This window comes from Stylophora pistillata, chromosome 4 (genome assembly GCF_964205215.1).
Source record: "Stylophora pistillata chromosome 4, jaStyPist1.2, whole genome shotgun sequence".
In the NCBI taxonomy this organism is placed as follows: Eukaryota; Metazoa; Cnidaria; class Anthozoa; order Scleractinia; family Pocilloporidae; genus Stylophora; species Stylophora pistillata.
Window position 1 is genome coordinate 21,630,454 of NC_142522.1, and position 14,566 is coordinate 21,645,019.

The 14,566-nt window shown below is 40.4% G+C and overlaps 1 protein-coding gene across 1 annotated transcript in view; it reads right to left on the reverse strand.

Annotated features, from left to right (window-relative positions):
* The window catches only part of LOC111321489 (uncharacterized), a 69,838-nt gene that overhangs the window by 6,893 nt on the left and 48,379 nt on the right, over positions 1-14,566 (reverse strand). Inside the window, exons 50-68 of the mRNA XM_022924381.2 lie at positions 11,455-11,508; positions 9,778-9,831; positions 9,333-9,386; positions 8,457-8,510; positions 8,088-8,141; positions 7,400-7,453; positions 6,756-6,809; positions 6,089-6,142; positions 5,589-5,642; positions 4,832-4,885; positions 4,517-4,570; positions 3,868-3,921; positions 3,348-3,401; positions 2,586-2,639; positions 2,330-2,383; positions 1,990-2,007; positions 1,635-1,652; positions 1,143-1,160; positions 408-425 (exon numbers count right to left, since the gene is read on the reverse strand). Coding sequence (XP_022780116.1) covers positions 408-425; positions 1,143-1,160; positions 1,635-1,652; positions 1,990-2,007; positions 2,330-2,383; positions 2,586-2,639; positions 3,348-3,401; positions 3,868-3,921; positions 4,517-4,570; positions 4,832-4,885; positions 5,589-5,642; positions 6,089-6,142; positions 6,756-6,809; positions 7,400-7,453; positions 8,088-8,141; positions 8,457-8,510; positions 9,333-9,386; positions 9,778-9,831; positions 11,455-11,508 — 882 coding nt within the window. The remainder of the gene's footprint in view (positions 1-407; positions 426-1,142; positions 1,161-1,634; positions 1,653-1,989; positions 2,008-2,329; positions 2,384-2,585; positions 2,640-3,347; positions 3,402-3,867; positions 3,922-4,516; positions 4,571-4,831; positions 4,886-5,588; positions 5,643-6,088; positions 6,143-6,755; positions 6,810-7,399; positions 7,454-8,087; positions 8,142-8,456; positions 8,511-9,332; positions 9,387-9,777; positions 9,832-11,454; positions 11,509-14,566) is intronic.

The following is a 14,566-nucleotide window of genomic DNA, read 5'->3' on the forward strand; positions in this document are numbered from 1 at the left end:
AAACACATAGAAACGATCAACATGAAGCTCCACAAATAATAACAGAGTTTAAAGTGAACGCGAGATGAGTATACACACATTCACCTGTAAAAGACTGTCAGTGTTTTTTAAACTTTAAACTGCTCTGTCGTACTTTTTACTGTGAACGATATAATGGGCTTTCCCGAGCTTCAAATTTCTCACGCAACACCCTTCCTCGCCTCCCCCCTCCCCCCAACTCTCAAAGTATACTTTAAAGTAGTATCTGTATTGTTACTCTAGTGGGTTAGGAGGGTTTTGTTACAAACAAAATTACCTAATTTTGGCAGCTTATTTCAGTTTTCGTATTAGTAATAGCAGGTTCTCAGTCATGTAAATGGATATTGTTAAATCCGGGCGACAATAGAGAGGAAAAAACGGATACTTACGGGTGCACCAACTCTTCCCTAATAAAAAGAACACAAAAATAATAAATGAAAAAATCTAACAAACTTGATTAATCTAACTACCTAATAGGTATTGGCCAGCAATTTGTGATCGACTAGCCACCACATGTCCACTGCATGTGCACTACATGTTCACAACATGTAAATCTCCTTCTGTGATCAATGTAGGAAGCATAACGTATTTAATGTTTGCGATAAATCAGAGAAATGTAATGTAAATTAGTGAATGATTTCTATAGCGCCATATTCATTAGCTGACGGCGGGGTACTTTGGCCAAACTGCATTGAGCGATTAACAATTTTGAAGGAAGTATTTGCAGATGCATCCAATTTTGTCTTCATCTGATCATCTGAGAAGACTCAAATGTCTAACCATTCGCAGGTGTCATAGCAAAGGCAGCAAATTATCGTCAGTTATTTTAAGACCCTGGGTGTTGGTCCAGTTTAAATGTGGGATATGGATAACGAACGATGTGAAACCCTCGTGCATGACAATCTTTTTAGTTATAATGATACCTAGAGAGACTTGTTAGCATGGTTACCGTCTAATTTGGCTAGAAAATTGGGGAAAGCGCGAGGGAAATTTCAACCCTCTCTGGAACCTTCATAAAGCGGTCAGATTTCCTGTTGAAGTGCTGCAGCTTGGCGACTGCAAAGGAATTACAATGAACTCATTTGTACTCATTCCTAAAGAAAAAGTTCTTCACTGAACGTTACCTTGACACCTTGGTCTCCCTGAAAAATAGAATAAGTTGAAGTTTAACAACGAAATTCATAGAGAAAACAAAATAACGTGACAGGGCACTATTAGCATTGAGCAAGCTAGCGTAAAAAGGTTTTCTGAAAATAAACGATTTATTTCACTTCGTCAAAAATGTTTCGTCTTAGAGGATGCCTGGTCCAAATCATGACATGTTACGAAACCTCAGTCTTCTGCTCTTCTTCGAAGGCCTTCCTTAGGGAGTCACACAACGCTCCGTGACGACGTTGTGTGACACCCGAAAGAGGGGCTGCGAAGGACATGACTGGTCGGTTTCAAGGTTAGAGAATGGATGAAGTTAGACATGAAAGGGAAAGACATTACAGAGAAGCGAGACAACAAATGTTTCTCCAGCTGTCGGATGTTTGCAATTCTGATATCAAATGTAAAGCAACAGACCCCTGACAATCCAGAAAGTGAATGCAACTAGCTATGAAATCAATACTTACGCCCGGTCCTTTGGATCCCTAAGAATGAAACGAACAGAATGTTAGAATCACTGCGAGGAGCTAGTTATTCAAACGTGTTATCTTTCCCCTAAGGTGAACTATTCTATTCTATCACTGGGTGGAAAAATTAACACGAGTGTTAAAAACTCTGGGGCTAGTTCGGAGGATTTTAACACACTTAGACGCCATCTATTTTTCCTGACTTCATTCCTGTATGCATTAATAAAAGATTAATTCAATCGATAACCCAGAAAAAATACCACAATTATCACGTCAAGAGAATCTACTTCTTTCGCCTGAATATTTTTTCTTCGAGTTAAAGGGGACAATAAACAATTAAAATAACAAAACTTACGCTTGCTCCAGCTCTGCCCTGTTTCACAAAAGACAAAAGAAAGAAAAAAATTGAGATGTTCCTAAAGTAAGCCAAAATGGCAAGTTACGAAAGCTGCACGTTTTAGAAAAAAAAAAAAAAGGGCAGGACTAAACAACAGAAATGAATTGAAATGAAAAACAATCAACAGGGCAATTTCTATGGAGCATGTTGGGGAACCATCCTCAAGCAGTACGAAAATCAATGCATAACTTTACCTGCGAGAGAGGGGACGGGAATCAAATGGATAGGGTAGGGTGGGGTAAGTTAGGAGAGGTAAAGAACAGGATAAGATCTGTCCAGATTTTGTTTATAGCTTTACCTGTACACCTTGGACACCAGCGGCACCAGGAGGCCCAACTTCACCTTTAACACCCTGAAAAAAATAAAACGTACACAGAACACAATCAACAGACAACAACACAGGATAATAACTATGGTAGAAGTCAGACGAATAAGCAGTCCCAGGTATGCGCAGTGACTTAGGGAGGACACAAAAATTCAAAGAATTTATAAACGTTTTCTACACTGTTTCCATATTTTTTTTTTTTTTTTTTTTTTGGGTGGAGAGCACTTACCCTCGGCCCTTTTGGTCCTCTCGTTCCTCTTGATCCTTCCTCTCCTATTTCGCCCTAAACGAAGATAAACTTATTTAGAGCTGACAACAAAGATTTTCAGGACCTACACCTGTATGATTCGAGCCATTTTTAGCGCAAGAGAGGATCGGCTTTAACAACAATCAACTTTTCAAACAATCGTTTGCTACTACAGACAAACAACAACAGGGCAAAAGTAAGAGAAAAATAAACAGAGGGAAGAAAATGGTTAACCCTTAAACTCCCAGAAGTGATTAAAATGTAACTTTTCCTTGAAATGTCCATACAATATCCAGCACACAGCTTATGAGAATCCACAACTTATGAGTTACAAGTTTTTATCTTGATATACTATCAAATTCTCGTAACTAATTTACAAGGAAATATGTAGCGGCCAGAGAGGAGAATTAAAAATGTCTGATCAGATTAACAATGAAGGCGAATGACGGGCTTATCAGACAAGGTTGATTTTGAAGACAAACGAACAGCGACGTGGCTCATTGTAAACATAGTTGGAATTAAGTCTTAGAGTTTAGCAACGATCACAGAACAACAATGACATCGAGAAAATATATTAATATTTATTATCAGTTTGTATAGCGCAGATATCGACTGGGGTGTTTTTATCTGCATCTAAAATGGTAGTTAAATAAAACTATTAGTGAGTGTGTGAGTCAAAAACATTGGTCGGTAGCTGACAGTTTGAAACCAAAATACGCTAGTGATTGACAGCCCCCACAATACCTTTGGTCCTTTAGTTCCAGGGACGCCAACGGGTCCCATGGGGCCTCGATTTCCCTGAAGACAGACAACACAGAAAATCAAACTAGTCAACATGACCAGACATGAAATCAGTTTCGGGAACTGCCATCCAGTTTACGAAAGTAGTGATTTACGCCTTGTGTGCTTGCGGTTAGCTTTGAATTCCACCGTTTGTGAGTGGTCGATTCACCCAGAGCTCTTCTTTACAATAAAACTCGTGCCAGAGATGGTGCACGGCTGATGCAGTGCAAGCACTCGGCTTCTTCAGTTGTGGCCTGGGTTTGATTTCCGTTCCTGACGTCACGTGTGGGCTGAGTTTGTCGTTGGTTCTCGTCATTGCTCTCTAAGTTCTCCGGTCGTCCTCCCTCCGCTAAACCAACGGTCTGAATTTCTTTTCGATCTGGAGACCATGGACAGGTCGAGCCACCCAACAGACGTCTACTGCTAAATATTTATCCGTTATTTTATCTATACTAAGCCATCAGTTGTCCTATCGACCCACCTTGTGCCCTTTGACACCAGTTTCGCCTTGTTGCCCTTGCATACCTTGAGCACCCTGTAATGAAGAAAAAGTTTATTCTTTTTCTACCGAGGTCTTTAATGACTAAAAAGGAAATGATGAATAGCATTCCAAAAGGAGGGAGAGAAAAAACAGCTATCAAATTAGCAGATCTATCAAGATTCCCATTAAATAACTTTCCGGTGGGCACCCCACTTGTCATGTTTCAGAACATACTACGAAAAATTGCTGTAAGAATAATAACTACTAGAATAGAATAGGATAAAAGAAAAAACAAAACAAAAAACAAAACAAAAACAAAACAAAACAAAACAAGAGATAAACAGTTGTCTGAAATCATAGCAAACAAGTAAAGGAAGACATGATTAAGTTTACTTATGCCCATGCAAAAGTTTTCAATTTGCCTTCAACATTGTAACAAAAAGTATCTTTAACCAACTGATCGAGCTAATAGCTGAGAGGAGCATGGACACTTATCACAGACACCTGCTAAACCATCAAAACTGGTCATAAGCACCAAAAAACATTTTTTTGGCAGCATTTACATTTGATAAGTTTCACAACACTTTTCTTTCATCTAAACCGTCGCAATAATAGAACGAAAACACTTTCAACTTCATCAGCAACTTACATCTTTTCCCGTTGAACCTCTCTCGCCATCGCTCCCCTGGGCCCCAGTCTCTCCCTGCCAGTAAAAACAAAAAACAAAAACAGGGTACTTAAGGAAGCGCAGGTACCATGAGCCATCATGAGCAATCAATTCTCCGTCAAGATTTTATTTTTTCTGCTGACAGTTCAGCACAGCAAAAAACCCTTGGCTCTGCCTTTGCTATTCACACATTTACAATTGGTAATTATCCTCCAATCTATATAATTACTGATGCCACTGATATCATGGAGTAACTTAAGTAAAATCTACGATCTAACATAACAGTTTCTGTGTAACCTTTCTTCCAGCAACTCCTTTAGCACCAACGCTTCCCTGAGGTCCTGGAGCACCCTAAAATAAACACAAACATAATTGCTTACAATTGTAAAATTCGATCAACCTTACAGGGAATAACGTCTTCATTTTAACGGATGGCCGACCTCACTGGTACAAAACGTCAAGACCAGTCTGTTAAGTGATAATGCTTCCCCATTATTTCTTAAAAGTGACCCAGTTTAGGCCAAAAGGCACTGCATTTGGTGTCACATGGTGCTGTTCAGTCGTCCTATTCATGATCTATGCACGGACTAGTTTGCTCAAAATTTCGAATAAACGAAAGCTTTCATACTAAACCCACAAGACTAAATAAAATGTTTTGGGGGTGATACTTGGTCCTTTGTTCTTTTTTCAGGGAAGTGGCATCACCTAAAAGACAGTCTAAACTCTGACTCAGAATAAGACAAGATCTCTTCGTTTAACTGTTGAAACTGCCATAGACTTTGGCATAGAGACCACGTCTCGCATATTTAAAGCCATTATTTAATTCAAATTTGCCACAAAAGTTGTCAGTACATGTATACTTCAAAGGTAAACTGCGCATCGTAAATCATTACTCCCTATTAAAACTACAAGTCAAGAGAGACACTCTTGCTTGAAAGGCCAATTAAATTCATGTTGGGCGTAGTGTATCCGTTCACACCATAAGGGACTGCTCCCTCCGAGGAAGAGGACCATCAAAACAAATAACTCCCTTCTGTCGTCATTTGATACTTACCCCTTGACCGGGGGCACCAGCAACTCCTGCAGTTCCTGTAGCTCCAATATTACCCTACACATCAGTCAAAAACAGCAGCACTTTCAACATTTGATTAAGATATATAATAACTGCTACCCGTTGTAATACTACGGCCAAATGTATGACTGTAAGGGACACAAAATAAATAATAACAACAATATTAACAGGCCCCCTTGAACTGGGCCAGCCTGTTTAAATATCGCCACTAAATGAATAAATAATAATAGTTATCAAAGTCGCCCATTAAGATTCAAACCGGAGACACTCGGATTCCGCGGTCCGACTATCACTACGCCATAGTGGACTCTCCCAAGATTGATTTTAAAATATTGATATAACACTACATTCTCTCAGCTGCCCTAGAAGGAAATATAAAGCTGCCAGTAGGGAGAATTACTACTGAACCAGACCCTGGAAGTAAGATGGTTAAGCACCTGCTATAGAAACCAAAATTCCTGCTACGAAATTGAGCTTCTTACCTTTTCTCCTTTTGCACCTTGAAGTCCTGGGGAACCCCGCGGACCGATGACACCCTGAAACGCAAATTATTGAACCCAACTTTCGTTCATTTCATAATGCAATGGTCACTTGGTGAACATTTTACATTGAGAGTGTAACGAGTAAATGTGTATCCTAATTGCAACTTGTCCACAACATGGGGACATGAGCTGAGTAAAAGATACAAGAAGGTTGACGTAAAGCCGTCGAGATAGCCTGAAGTGTAGACATCTCATTAGGGCGATTTAACGTGGAGAAGCTTGCGATCGTTTATTCATACGAGCATGTTGAGGCGACGGTGAGGGAAGAGGGTGGGGAAAGGCGTAAAAGTAATATTCACTCGCCCACCCCCACCTCTCTCCTTATTTTTGACCGTCGCTCACCCCTTTGGTAAAAATTCCTTTCTCTTCCCAGCCTCCTGCTGCCATTAAAATCAAATTATGTTACCAGAGAGTATTTCACGTGTCAAACAGTGTACAACCTCTTTCTCCAACTGTGGTAATATGCTTTTCCAAAGTAGTGAAGGTTGAAGAGTAATACTACACGATCGTTTGGCTGTATGGACTGTGCATCACAGAGTCCTAACACTACACCCCTAAATACATCCAGTAGTAACTGTTGAAATTGATAATCAGTCTTTTCACATACCGCCCGACCATTAGAGCCTGGTGGTCCTGTGGCTCCTTTTACTCCTTGAGGTCCCTGCGAAATTAGAAGTCACACATCATTTCGCATGAAAGTTGGTGAGGGAAAAACCCAAATCATCTTGCACACGTAGAAACCGAGAACGCATAATCTAACTGTCTTCGTATAAATTTACCAGTCGTTCAGTATTTGACAACACCGGTGCATGTTCGTATTTCATGTTTATAACCGCACTCAATGAACTTTACTTAATATCTATTATATGGCGTGTAGCGACGGCAATCAGACTGCAGCATTTGTGATAGAACGCTTACAAGATATAGAGCTGTTTCGAGAAAGGTTGTCGGAGAAAGTGCACGCAACAATCTTCAAAGGTCATTTGGGTATCTGGTAATCAATAAATTCTAATAAGTGAAATGACTAAGCATATACATCAACCCTGCGATGCTTTGTCCTTACAGTGACGTTTCCTCAGATTTCTCTGAAATCCGCCGATGTGAAGGAACCATGACCTGAAAACTACCCACTATACCTTTCAGCCTCATCATGGGTGTTTAAATGCATTTTTTCCGACAACCTTTCCAAAAACAGCTGTATGCTAATACGCTGTTGTGCTTTGTGCCCTAATTACATTTTCGGTTACTTACAGGAAGGCCAGAGGCTCCATCAACGCCATCTCTACCAGCAGGGCCAGGATCTCCCTGTTGAAATGAGACACCAGTGTCACTTGATTGTTACAGGAATTGCCTTGGTCAGTATCAAAGGAAATGTATAGAGAACAGTTCGGAGAATGTAGAGGGTTAAGGAAATGGCATCCGGGAAACAGCAGTGATTTCCAACTGTAAAATGTCCATGTGATTTACAAACACCAACATCTACTCGACAGTCCTCAGTCACTTGTTGCATTTTTTCATTTGATTAATTACTTTCAAACAATCAAAGAATCACACTTAGAAGGATCACAACATGAAAAGAAAAACGAAAAAAAAACCAAAACAAAACAAAACAAAAAAAACCAGTGCACCGGTGACTGGCATCTAGTTTCTCTGTCTAACATCAACTCTGAGTCAAACATCAAGTTCATGAGAATAAAGGGCATGATCACCAACTAAAGAAGCTCTTGATTGTTAAACAAATTCTCCTTGTCAGCTACTTGCAAAACATATGAACAAGGGTATGGAGAATATGCATGCTGATGTTAGGGTGCAGAGAGTTAATGCTGGGCTTTACAAATTCAAACCTTCCACGAACGTCAACAGGTGAAAAGGTTGAATTATCTATAAGAGACGATTCATTTTTTCCCCAGTGCTTCTGACATATAAGATATCATTTTACCGCTTGGCCAACAGGCCCCGCTGCACCCACGCCGCCTTGCATACCAGGATAGCCCTTCAAAGAAATATAAAGTAAGAAAGAGCTTTCAGAGTATATTCATCACACAATTTGAGCTAGGAAATCCCGCTAATAATCCCTGTTTGATAAACCAAACAGTTTAAATAGTAGACCTATAATCTGGGTTCCGGTACTTAAATAAAACACAAACATGTTTCTACAACTGAATGCACCACAACAATATGTAAAAAAATAAATCTGTTTGGTTAATCGTGGTTGGTCAGCTGTTATTTGTCTGTTCATTTTGCTTAGAATGGTGAAAGTCAAAGCGTGAAAATGATTCCTCAAAACGGACAAGAGACATGGTCATACCGCCTCTCCTTTGCTTCCTTGTGCTCCCTGGGAACCAACTGCACCTGGTGGACCCTACAGAAAAATAACAGGTCAGGGTTCGATTGTAACAAAGGTGGTTCAGCCTTTGAGGTCACAGGGCCCATAACTGCCCGCGCTTACTCCTATTTCCATGGCATGAAGCGACAAAGAGAGAAAAGTCTGTACTCGAGCCTACTGGAGTACATCCCAATTTCCATAGCATGAAGCAACTAGACGTATTATCATTCCTCCTACAATGGGATGCTAGTCCATCACAAGCTTACCGCCAGCGTGTCATCAAGATTCCCTCAAAATTCACCAGTACCCATCTATACTCCTGGGTGGAGAGAGGCACTGTGAGAGTAAACTGTTTTGCCCAGAACACAGGACACACTGACCCGGCCAGGTCTCGAACCCAGACTCCTTGACCCAGAGTCCAGCACACCGACCACTAGGCCACTGTGTCTCCCATGAAGTGACATGGAGTGTGTCCATCTAATCCTGAACAGGACACTGACCACCTTCCTTCCCCATACCATAGTACAATGACTCGCGTAAGACTCGAAATAAAGTCTTTGGTGATCGCCACCATGTCACTGCGTATCCCCATAGCGTTGAAGGCACCTGGTGATTGGCTACTCAAACTCCGAATATTCTTTGCAATTCACCTCCGAACAACTCGTCACAGGAATAAATGAGTTCAAATTATCTTTTTTGTAGTATATTATCCCACTGTTTTTGTATACACTAAAAAACCCATTCATCTAAGTGTCGGTGGCTGGCAGTAGATATTTACTGCTTCGCGGCTTCATAAATATCCACCAATAGCCACCAACATTGAGGTGAATAGTAGCCTAATTATCCTTTAATACTCACCATCTGTCCCTGTTGTCCTTTTATTCCAGGCTGACCGGGTACACCATCTCGACCCTGGAAGATAAAAAAACCCACACTTTACATTAAACAAATAATAATTTTCCCAGCAAGTATACCTGAGCATAAAAGGTACAAATAGATCTTTTACTGAATCGCTTCCTTCCTGTCACATCACCTGTTAATTATAAATTACTTTCTCATCTCATTGCAATGCCATTTCCTAAGACCTTTTTTTCACACCACAACACATTCTGCCTTTTAGGATATTCCGTCATTCTGTTTGGGATATTCCGCTATTCCACCGTTCCTCCATTCTACCGTTCCACCATTAGGAGGCAGTAGCCACAAAAATGAGTGGTGCAATTTCACATGTTATCCTACACTTATAATCACTGAATGCATGTAGTTCGTTAAGCCTTTAAAACTGTTAATACTTTAAACCTACAGTATTTCCAGGCGGCCCATCCTCTCCAGATGGTCCTTTCTCTCCGGCCTCTCCCTACGAAGAATAACCAAAGAAGAAACTACGATGAAGAACCAACACATATTGGAAGGGGAAAATGTTACAATAGGCTCAAAAGAGGCCCAGCTTCAAGAATCACCTTTGCCTCAACATCAAACGAAGCTCAAGCCTTGTACAAGTATTTTAGTACACTTCTGCAAAAGCATGCGCAAATAACGCATCCTTCATGCTGTACAGTCCTTTTTTTCCCCTCTCCCCTTATATCTTATCTTTGCTATCAAAATGTCTTAGGGGAGAAGGGGTGGGAGAAGCACTTGGTCATTTTCAAAACACAAATACCAAGGTTACATGTATCAAAAATATCAAGGAGAATGGAAACTAACCCTCCTACATGTGTGTGTGTACTTTTTGAAAATTTCACTGAAAGCTGTACTCAGGATCATTATTGACACCAAGTGCACAGCTCTCAGGAACCCAACAATGTTCTTGTTAACCCATTGACACTTACGTGTAACACGTGCCGACGAAAAGTCAAAATTTTGGAGAAACCAAGAAGGCAAACACAATGCGCAGTAAATTTTTAAAAATAAGCTTTTCCGAAAAACAAGCTCCAGTGAAAGAGGACTAAGTAAAGAACTTATTTCCGGCGAAAAAAGCGATAGGTGCATATTACGTTTTAACTCAAAAATCAAGATGAAAGATAAAAATCGCTAAATATTTTCGCATGTGTGAAAATAGGCATGTGGATCATATTTCAAAAGGGAATATGCAAATTTGTCCGTGAGTGAAGAGATCTCAAGTTTCATGGAATCTATCAATAGGAAGCAAGACTAAAATGGCCAAGAAATATTTCGGGACGTCAGATTTATTCAAAACAGTTTTTGATTTACTGTTATAAGCGAAAAACGTACGAATTTCTTACGTGTAAAAAGCCCACGCGGTAAAATTCATCATGCTTAGATCGTTGTTTACTTGCGTTCGTGGCCAGAAATTGCGCAGCATTATGCTGAAAATTCTGAAAAAACTTCGATTTGAGGCAAAATCTTGTATTAAACTATACTTTTTGAACACATTGTTACTCAAAAATTATATTTACCGGGCCATCGAATCGTCAAATTGTCGCCAGGCCCTGCTTGAAGTCCGAAAGTTCGGTTTTCACTTTACGTCCATAATTCGCATCGCCTTAGAGAATCGTAGTGTCGTTGACTTGAGAGCTTATTCTGTCACTTTTAAGACCTGGATATCCATTCTTTTACAAGTAGAGTATTCTATAGCATTGTTACTTTACATTCTGAATTCCACAAGGTCTAACTCGATCGCAAATGAACGAAAAATCCGACCTGAAAATTTTGAGGGTCGGCCGCGTGGACGCCATATTTTCAAATTTGATCATTTAGTGAAGACGCATAGAGTAATGCCCCTCTAGTACCCCCTAAAGTCGAAAAAATATATGCGCAAACAACGGATTCTGATTGGCTTATTGATCTCCAAACTATAGAGGAAGTTTGGGGACAAAATTCCACTTAGTATGGGAGGTAGGGGGGAAAGCGTTCTCGCGCGAGGCGATCGCGAAGTTCGGGCGGTTACGGGCGGTTCAGGAGTCAATGGGTTAAACTAGTTCTGTATTTCAATATAAGTAGAAAAATAAACTGTACTTACTTTTGGACCATCAAGACCGTCGCTGCCTGTGGAACCTTTCGGTCCACGAGGTCCCTAGTGAAAAAATGAAGTGATGAAAAACAAAATAGGAGAAATATCCTCTAAAAACCTTAAGGTGGCTCAATAGGGTTTTTTGGCCGGGCGAAGAATGAGTATGAAAATGGCGCAAGCTTTTAAATGGCATCAAATATGTAAACAAACATGGCGGCTTCACGCAAGTCCACAATTTTTGTTACATAATCACGAAGTTTACTGAACAAGGGTGAAACGGCATCGCTACTTTCCAGTAATGAGAACAATATTGACAATGAAAGACCAGAAGTTTACACAACGCCTACACAACATCTACACAACATCCGTAATGCATCAGGTCACTTTCGGAAAGTGGAAGCGATCGAAACCAGAAAAGAAACAAAAATAAAAAGGTTACACGAAGGGTTCAAATGTGGAATGCCAAAAGGAAGCTCCAGTATGATAACATATCCAAGGAAAACAAACCCCCAGCAAAACGAATGACACGAGCACGTGAGGTCAGTACATTTTTCTTTATTCTGAAGTCTTCATTTTTGGTAAGATTTTCCTGCCAAGCTTGTCCTAATTATTGGCCTAACTGTTCTTTTGACTCCAACCCTGATTCCCATCAGCAGAATAAAGCTAAGAGGAACCTGCCACAAGGATCCAGACTGGTGGACTTAGAAACCCTTACAGATGGTCTGAAGGAATGCTCGTTTTGTCATTGCGGTAAATTCTCACTATTTTTAACTGCACTTTAGCATATTTTTTAGGTTACCGGTACATTCCTCAAACTCTAGCATCACTTAACATAGAGCCAGGTCTTTTCTGTGTAGACCATAATACGAAAATGGATAAGAAAAGTTCGAAGGACAAACAAAGGAAATCAACAGTTGCATTCAAGCGACGTCGATCACAATTACACAAACACCAGATTTCAGAAACCTCGAGAAACGAGGGAAAAGAAGGTACCATGTATGAAAGTGGCATTGGCCTGAACCTAAACTCTTCCGCGACAACATTGGAGTTGAACAATTCTGAACTTTCAATCACTGATCTTTATGATATAACCGCTGCTATCACGAAACAACAACAAGAACAATACGAAAATGCAGTTCCGAAATACACTTCGAGACCCACAGTTCAAAAGGAAAAATTTGATGACAGTAAATTTTATCACTTCGTTTTATTTGACATCGAGACAAATTCAACGGGAAAATCAGCAGAAGTATGTCAGCTCGCTGCCGTGGTTAGGTCAGGTAAACAATTCTCATGCTATATTCTACCAACCAGAGACATAGATTCTCACGCGTCAAAGGTCAACAAACTTACAGTTAAAACTGTCGATGGAATCCGCCGACTTTTCAAAGATAATCGACTAGTAGAAGCCTTTAAGTTATCGCAAGTACTTAGGCAGTTCTTAACTTTTTTGAGGGCCAGCATAGATTCAGCTTCAACACGGTCCACAAAGCCCGTTTGCACAATCTTGGCTGGACACAACGCCGCCACATTTGACATTCCAATACTTCTTCGAAACGGTGGCAAAACTTTTATCGCGGAGCTCAGTTCCATCAGGTTTGCAGACACTCTGACACTGATGAAATCACTCATCAAAAGCAAGCACTCTTACCTCCAAAACGCAGAAGGTAAATTTCCAAAGCCTGGGCAGAGTTCTGTTTACGAACATTTATTTCAAACCACCTTTGATGCCCACGACGCCCTAGAGGACGTGATCGCTCTTCGAAGAATCTTGCTTTCGTCTAGGTTGGCTTTGTCTGATGAAATGCTGGTGAACAGAAGTTCTGCAATCTCTGTCAAGGACGCCGCCGAAGACCGGAAATATCTTGACAACCGTCATAAGAGACTCCTGTCTCTTCGAGGAAAGCTGTACAACCCAGGTCATGCGGATAGCCCAATAAAACAAAGCACTGCCGAATAAAAAGCTGGCAGTGGCCTAGGCTATGAGGATTTAAATAATTTGTACCAACGATTTGGACGGAAAGGTCTTGTGTGTATTTTGACGAGACCGCCATTGTCCAGTCGCTCATCGCTTCCAAGGTCACAAACACGACGAGAATAGTCTCCGCAATTTTGAAACACTCCGAAGAGATTTCCAAGGATTCTGCGACATAGTGAATTAAGGTATGTTCTCAACTGACTTTCAGGTCAAAAGCAGTTTGTACAAAAACGTCAAAGATAATTACCGCCCGTGTTTACACATTCGTCCTCGGTAAAACCGCGTGGTTCAAGAGTTCGCGCATGCTCAAATAGCGATCTTGGCGAGTTCCTATTCTGATGACGTAGTTGCCATTGAGGTGAGAAAAAAGAAAGTTCCCCCTTAAATCTCTCGTATTCCTTCGGTGAAATTCCTTAAAATTTGGCAGAGATGTTATACCCTTTTAGCTTTCCTTGCTGTGAATTTATCAGAAAAATTTGTAAGACAAGTTTTTCGCTCAGCCAAAAAACAACAAAAATGTTAAAAGCGAAAAAACTACCTTGACAACCCCTATTTGTTTCGATTTTAAAAGTTTCGTCTTTTCAGACTCTACCCGGTCGGAGAATAATAGAAAATTTTACCGAAGGAAATTGAAGAAAATTGAAATCAAAGTCAAACAGACGTCAAAAAATGGCGATATTTGAGTAGTTTTAATTTGGGACTCAAAGCCTTGACTTCAGAGGTGACTGTTGTACAGCAAATTTAGCCCCTTGTCTTTTATGTTTCAGTAGCTTTGATTTGAAAAATAGCAAAAACAACGAGAGTATTAACTTTCGATTGATGTCACTGGCGCGCGCTTCGTGATCTTGCATAACCCTATTGAGCCACCTTAAGTCTATATTCTAGTACTTATCATGAAAGCAAGAAGCATATCAAAGCGGAATGCAGCATTTTCAAATGAGTGTCGAGGGTAAATTCTGGAGGGCATTGGTTTTGCATCCGGCCGTAGGCCGCGTCCAATTTGGCTGTTAGAGGAATTTTTTTGCATCAAATTATTCCCAAAATTGGACAAGTATACAGGCCTATAACTTATTAATATTCAGCTAGTCAGTTGTAATTGGGCATTACTCAGTCAAGCTTTTATTCTTTATCTTTTTTAACTGT